This window comes from Arachis ipaensis, chromosome B03 (assembly GCF_000816755.2).
Source record: "Arachis ipaensis cultivar K30076 chromosome B03, Araip1.1, whole genome shotgun sequence".
In the NCBI taxonomy this organism is placed as follows: domain Eukaryota; kingdom Viridiplantae; phylum Streptophyta; class Magnoliopsida; order Fabales; family Fabaceae; genus Arachis; species Arachis ipaensis.
The window spans coordinates 127,652,788-127,660,921 of NC_029787.2; the positions used below are offsets into that span (position 1 = coordinate 127,652,788).

Genomic DNA, 8,134 nt, shown 5'->3' on the forward strand with positions numbered 1-8,134 from the left:
TGCCAGTCCAAAATACATTTTCCGAAAATTCATCAAATACAAACAAAATTAATAGTTAATTTTCTAATCAGGGATGCCAGATTTTTTGTTTTCGGTCAAACAAAGTGCTAGATATCTCAATTCTGTATTCAGCATTTTGGTTGGAATTGGATTTGTAGTTCATGAACCTTCCTCATACGCTGAAATATAAGCACAAAACTCCAAAATCATCAAGACCTTTTCTCATTTTCCATCGCCTTTAAATAATAGCCACAGACACAATCAATATATGTTCAACATGACATGGCGGTTGCATACTTGCATTGCCACCCTACCACATCAGAAAAATACAAGGAAGTGCCCTATTATATAATTAATTAATTATTTTATGTAAAAACAACATTAATATAAATTTAATTTTAATATACTCTCAGTAAAAAGTAATTTTACACATACATTTAATTACGTAAAAATAACTACTTTATATATTAATCATGTGAATAATTATTCAAAAAATGAATGTAATTGTAAGATTATGTATAATGTTTTAGAGTATATCAAAAATAAATTCTAATAATTTTTAATTATTAAATTTATATAAAATATTTAAATTAAAAGAGAAATTGTTGGGAAATGGGAAAATTAAAGGGCCCACACGCTTTAGAAAAACCCAAGCCGAATTTGTCACGTGAGAGTTACATGTGTGTCCAAACTCACCTATAATATGCCTCGAATCTTCATTCTTCATTCTCTTTTGTTGATGCATGCATGCATATATTTGTGGTATATATATGTCGAAAGCATAAATAATAATAATATTATTACTTGGACCAAATTAAAGTTGTTGATTCAATTGTGAATCAATGGCAAGATTGTTGCGCACTAGTACTAATTATTATAGGCCTATTCGATTTCTTCATTCTTCTTCTTCTTCTTCTTCTTCCTGCTTTGTCAAATGTGTGAGCACGCACCAAAGCAGCAAGGCCACTTCATTGAACAGCAACAATGGAGATAATAAGGGACAAAGAAAACCAGTGGTGGCTGTGAAGGCGCCATCCGTGGCTGCCAAAATCAATAAGCCATGGAATAATATTTTACACCCCGAGATGCTCATTGAATAATAACATCTGGGTTCGTTGGTATTAATTAATTTAATGAAGGGGTGTGTTCTTGTTGTGGAGTGTTACGGCCATTATTTCCATACTTTGGGTCAAAGGCTAGATCAGCATCACCTCGTTCAACTACTTATTGAAGCCATAGGTTTGTTTCACAAATTACAATCAACAAATATATATGAATAAGACTTGTATATACGGTAAAAATTTATGTGCAGTCAATTTTGCGTAAAGTTAATAATTAAAAGTAGTTAAATAATTTGACTAATTTGACTAAATTTTTATCTAACGACTCTTAACTATTAACTTCACGTAAAATTAACTACATCTGAATTTCTAGTTGTATGTATTTAAATTTATACTCTTTTTTCTTTAGACATGTTCCTTGTAGGAACTGCCTTGCTGGTTTTTGGGGCGGGTTTATACACAATGTTCGTGGGGTCAAGGACTACTAATAATAATAATAAGAAGAAGAAAGAAAAAGATGCAACATCCATGCATAGTGAATCAAACATACTTGATCTCTTCTATACAAAGGTACCACAAATTAAATAACTTTAATGATTATCATTATTATGAAATGAATAAATATACGGTGGAATCTCAGTTAACTTCATGTGAAGTTGATAGTTGAGAGCCTATAAATATCAAATTATTTAACAACTCTCAACTATCAAATTTATTTGATCAGATAGGTGGTGGTCCTGGGTGGGCAGGGATGCAATCAGTTGAGGAAGCAAAATCGAAAATAGGGCATGCGGTGATGATGATTGTTCAAGTGGGAATATTAGAAAAGTTGAAGGATATTCCCTTAGTCACTGCCATTGATCTCGCTTCTTTTGCTGCGGTTCTGTTAACTTCCTCTGCCTCCATTTTTGTCCTCTCTAAGCTTTATTCCTAGACGTTATATTCTTGACTGGAATAATAATTAATATTCCAACCTTATACGTTCATATTTCATGATATTTCTTTTGTAATAATCCAAATGCGCAAAAGCTTCGTCAAGCTCAATTCATTCTTTGTACCTTCATAAATTATAGTCTCTTTTTTTGTTTTTAACACTTTCTTCTATTAGATGATATTCATGAATGACGATTGTGATGATAGTGATACCGTTTACTATTATATTGTTTAGCTGAGTCTTCCTTTTTCGTCTAATTTTCTTGCTTATTGGTGTAGAAGTTATCAATAATAAAATATTAGTAAATGGCTCGAATAAAATTAAGGGGAGTGCTAGGGAACAATAAAAATTTTGAACAACATGAACAACTATCAATAAAATGAAAATACACTACATCCTAATGTAATGCTACTAATTGAATTTACTCTTTTAACCCTATTAATTCACATTGTTTACACATTGTTCAAAAATCTTGTTGGTTACCTATACTTTTCCTAAAATTAATTCTAGATTTTGGAAAACTTTCTTAGATTGATTTATGTAGTGAGATTTTTAAATTTAATGGTTATATTGATGGAATTCATCGCATATAAATAAAGGACTTAAATAAGGTATAATTAAAAGTCTTCTCAAAATATATTATTTTGATTAAGGTTCTGAAAATTGAATGTGTCTTTGAATCGGCGATAGAGTTAAAAATTTTAAGGTTTAAAAGTTTTGATAGGAGCACGTGTATATTGTGTAGTTATGATCAGCTGCAATTAGTTAGTATCAGTTGCAATTAGTTAGTGTAGTTAGTGTTTCAGTTAGTCAGTTACTTCTAGCTAACTAGCTGTTACTGAAGCTTCTAGAAGAACCACCCCCAGCTACAAATAGCTGCTGCACTTCCCTTGTATCTCAACTCTTGATTTGATTGATCACTCTGTTCAATAATAGAACCTTCTTCTCTCTATCTCTCACTCTTCACCATTCTTCATGTCTCTCATTCTACTCTTCAGCTAAGCTGCTTCTGTTTCCTACAGCCTTAGTTGTTGATACCTTCATGGTATCAGAGCTCTTGGCTCCATAACTTTCGTGAACAACCAAATCAGAATCAAGATCAGTCAAGAATCATAGATCAGGCAAGAATCATGGCTCAAAACTTTGTAGCGACTCCCATATCCATGAAGCTAGATGAAAACAACTACTTGCAGTGGAAGGATCAAGCAGAGTCAACAATTGAAGGAAACAACATGCTGAGCCATCTCACTGGAGAAGATATTCCCCAAATTCATCTTCCCAATGGTGCTATAAATCCAGAATTTCAGAAGTGGAAGCGGCAGGATGCGCTTCTGAAATCATGGCTGCTGGCTTCCATGTCAACACCATTCACCACAAGAATGGTTGGGTGTACACTCACACATCAGATCTGGAGAAGGTTAGAAGATCATTTCTCATCCCAAATCAAGGCCAAAGTAATGCAATTGAAGAACCAGTTAAGCACGATTCAGATAGGTAGCTCTGTCACTGAGTATGTTTTAGCAATAAAGAGCACTATGGATGCATTGGCTTCTGTAGGAGAGTCAATGAAAGAGAGCGATCATGTCAATGCAATTCTACACGGTCTAACTGAAGAATATGGAAACGTGATGACCTCAGTTCTAGCAAGATCAACCAGCATAACAGTAGGAGAATTAGAAGCTCTATTGCTAGCTCATGAAAGCATGTTAGCAAAATTCAGAAAGTCAGAACCCTTTGTACAAGCCAATATAGCTCAGCACTCACAATTCAACCAGAACCAACTCTATCCCCAAAATTCAACTGCAAGAGGAAACTTTAGAGGCAATTTTCGAGGCAGATCAGGAAGAACATTCAGAGGAAACGGCAGAGGCACATATGACTCAGAAAGAATGACTCAAGATGCAGGAAGGTTCACACAAGAATACAATAATCATGGTGACTACAATAGAGGACAGTACAATCGAGGAAGAATGATGCAGGGAAGTGGAAGACCACAATGCCAAGTATGCGATAGAATTGGCCACACAGCAAGATTCTGCTGGTATAGGTATGACAAGGATGATGTGCAGGGAAGCAGCAGTCAGATTACTCAACCAAAGGCTAACTACACTAACGATTAAGGTTCTGAAAATTGAAAGCAAGAAGTATATGTTCCAGAAAACAAGAGAAAAGAAAACTAGAGATGATGATAGGAGCACGTGTATATTGTGTAGTTATGATCAGCTGCAATTAGTTAGTATCAGTTGCAATTAGTTAGTGTAGTTAGTGTTTCAGTTAGTCAGTTACTTCTAGCTAACTAGCTGTTACTGAAGCTTCTAGAAGAACCACCCCCAGCTACAAATAGCTGCTGCACTTCCCTTGTATCTCAACTCTTGATTTGATTGATCACTCTGTTCAATAATAGAACCTTCTTCTCTCTATCTCTCACTCTTCACCATTCTTCATGTCTCTCATTCTACTCTTCAGCTAAGCTGCTTCTGTTTCCTACAGCCTTAGTTGTTGATACCTTCATGGTATCAGAGCTCTTGGCTCCATAACTTTCGTGAACAACCAAATCAGAATCAAGATCAGTCAAGAATCATAGATCAGGCAAGAATCATGGCTCAAAACTTTGTAGCGACTCCCATATCCATGAAGCTAGATGAAAACAACTACTTGCAGTGGAAGGATCAAGCAGAGTCAACAATTGAAGGAAACAACATGCTGAGCCATCTCACTGGAGAAGATATTCCCCAAATTCATCTTCCCAATGGTGCTATAAATCCAGAATTTCAGAAGTGGAAGCGGCACGATGCGCTTCTGAAATCATGGCTGCTGGCTTCCATGTCAACACCATTCACCACAAGAATGGTTGGGTGTACACTCACACATCAGATCTGGAGAAGGTTAGAAGATCATTTCTCATCCCAAATCAAGGCCAAAGTAATGCAATTGAAGAACCAGTTAAGCACGATTCAGATAGGTAGCTCTGTCACTGAGTATGTTTTAGCAATAAAGAGCACTATGGATGCATTGGCTTCTGTAGGAGAGTCAATGAAAGAGAGCGATCATGTCAATGCAATTCTACACGGTCTAACTGAAGAATATGGAAACGTGATGACCTCAGTTCTAGCAAGATCAACCAGCATAACAGTAGGAGAATTAGAAGCTCTATTGCTAGCTCATGAAAGCATGTTAGCAAAATTCAGAAAGTCAGAACCCTTTGTACAAGCCAATATAGCTCAGCACTCACAATTCAACCAGAACCAACTCTATCCCCAAAATTCAACTGCAAGAGGAAACTTTAGAGGCAATTTTCGAGGCAGATCAGGAAGAACATTCAGAGGAAACGGCAGAGGCACATATGACTCAATGTGTTGCCAACACCAGTGCTTGATGGAATGTCCCCAACAGAAAAGCTGTTTGGCAAAAAGCCACCTTATACAGACCTCAAAGTCTTTGGATGCCTTTGTTTTCCTCATCAAAGGCCTTATAACAAACACAAATTGGAGTTCAGATCCTCACCTTGCACTTTCATTGGCTACAGCACCACTCACAAGGGCTACAAATGCCTAACTCAGGCTGGAAAGACAATAATCACTAGAGATGTGGTATTCATTGAAAACAGATTCCCTTTCAAAGAGCTCAATCAACAAAGACAGTCATCAGTAGAGTCAGCTAATCAAACAACATCACAGCTACCAATCATTCCAAAACTCCCAGTCTCAGCCTCAATAATTCAGCCAACACCAGTATCCACACCAACAACTGTGCCACCAATCTCAACACCTCAATTAAGTCCAACCAACTCATCAAGATCATTGCCCTTAAGTGTTCAGCAATCAACAGTGGCAGCTGCTACACAGCAGCCAACAATTCCTCAACCACAACCAGTAAGCAGTCCTCAAATGCCAGTAGCAGTGTCCTCAACCCGAACTATAATTCCAATCAATGACATAGAAACTGTACTCACAAGTTCTGAACCACCTCCTCCAATACTAGCAACAACAAATACTCATTATGTCTCTCATTCTACTCTTCAGCTAAGCTGCTTCTGTTTCCTACAGCCTTAGTTGCTGATACCTTCATGGTATCAGAGCTCTTGGCTCCATAGCTTCCGTGAACAACCAAATCAGAATCAAGATCAGTCAAGAATCATAGATCAGGCAAGAATCATGGCTCAAAACTTTGTAGCGACTCCCATATCCATGAAGCTAGATGAAAACAACTACTTGCAGTGGAAGGATCAAGCAGAGTCAACAATTGAAGGAAACAACATGCTGAGCCATCTCACTGGAGAAGACATTCCCCAAATTCATCTTCCCAATGGTGCTATAAATCCAGAATTTCAGAAGTGGAAGCGGCAGGATGCGCTTCTGAAATCATGGCTGCTGGCTTCCATGTCAACACCATTCACCACAAGAATGGTTGGGTGTACACTCACACATCAGATCTGGAGAAGGTTAGAAGATCATTTCTCATCAGCAAGGATATAACAATACACCATATCCCTGGAACAGTCCAAGTAGCTGATATCCTCACAAAGCCAATCCCTTCTGAGGCGTTCCTACACTTCAGAGACAGATTGAGAGTAACTGAAGTCACACAAATGTCCAGGGAGCAAGAAGTATATGTTCCAGAAAACAAGAGAAAAGAAAACTAGAGATGATGATAGGAGCACGTGTATATTGTGTAGTTATGATCAGCTGCAATTAGTTAGTATCAGTTGCAATTAGTTAGTGTAGTTAGTGTTTCAGTTAGTCAGTTACTTCTAGCTAACTAGCAGATTTATTTGTGTTTTATTATTTTAAATTACGATTATGTTATGTGTACACCAAAATCAGCTATCAGTATAAAATATATGTTAGAATATAAATACACATTAAAAATAAATTAAACCTACATATATTTATATACAAATATATTAGTGGCTGATTTTAGTATGTAATTTTGATGTACAAGTAATATTTTTGGAATTAATTATTAAAAAAATCATATTGATTCGATACCAAATTTTTTTATCGTTTTTTTTTTTAGATTTTAACAGATTCATTAACAATTAATTTTTACTTTGAACCAAATCAATTTGGTGATTAATTTTTAATTAATCTAGCCAACCCGTCCGATTCAATTAGATTCTCATCAGAATGAACCTTTGATTCACATTTCATTTATTCACAGTACAAACAAATAGTAATTTGCAAAATGGTTAAATGACTTTAATTAGAAAAGCTAAATTTGTGAAATGTATTTCAAAATACGATGTTAGTAATTTGGTATTATTTAAAAATATAATGAAAGTAACAATAAAACAGAATAATAATTCTTAAATAGTGCCATTTTGATTAATTAATCAAAATTGAGGTTGATTGAAATATAATAGTAGCTGATTATACACTCAACCATCATCTCTTTATAAAATAATAAAATATCCGTCAAATTGTCAATAGTCACTGAATGATGGATGGTTTGAACATTTTGGGCTTTAATTAATTAAAATTAAATATTCAATCATACTGATGCAACACAACATCACTATAATTAGTGTTTTTTTTTTTTAATGAAACAGATAAAAGGTCCATTTCGGTTCACTCTTTAGATAATTAGTGTTAAAATTCAGACAAAAATATGGTTTGTTTTAAGTAGAATGAAGGTGTAATTGTGCTTAATTAATTTGACTATAGTAAAAGGTGAAAACTTAGGTGTAATCGACTTCACCTGAAGTTGATAATTGAGAGCCGTTAGATGATTTAACTGATTTGACTAAATTTTTATCTAACGACTCTCAGCTATCAACTTCACGTGAAGTCGACTGCATCTGAGTTTTCACCATAGCAAAAATACATTCAAAGGAATTATTTTTGTCTAAACATGATATAGTAAAATAAGTAGTTTTGTTCAACAAAAACAAGCTTGTTTATAAGGTCTTCAATTTTCAATCAACAAAATGCTTATACATTGGTTGTTAAATAGGGTTTAATTTACAGTAAATGTTTACTACTAAATTAACCTATGTCTTAATAGGATTAACTCTTGTACAAGATAGGAAAAACGATGGTGATTATTTCTTTTATTTTTTTTTTGGGTCATGGAAGTAATGGTGATTTTTTTTGTCGTGGAAGTACGGTCTAGGATTAAGGGCCCAACAAGGCCCAATGGA

The 8,134-nt window shown here is 35.2% G+C and overlaps 1 protein-coding gene across 1 annotated transcript; it reads left to right on the forward strand.

Moving 5' to 3' along the window:
• On the forward strand, positions 1,102–2,154 carry LOC107633943. The gene is made up of 3 exons (XM_021119750.1): positions 1,102–1,239; positions 1,471–1,631; positions 1,786–2,154. Exons 1-3 carry the CDS (start codon positions 1,134–1,136, stop codon positions 1,993–1,995), a joined length of 477 nt encoding a protein of 158 aa, XP_020975409.1. The 5' UTR covers positions 1,102–1,133; the 3' UTR covers positions 1,996–2,154.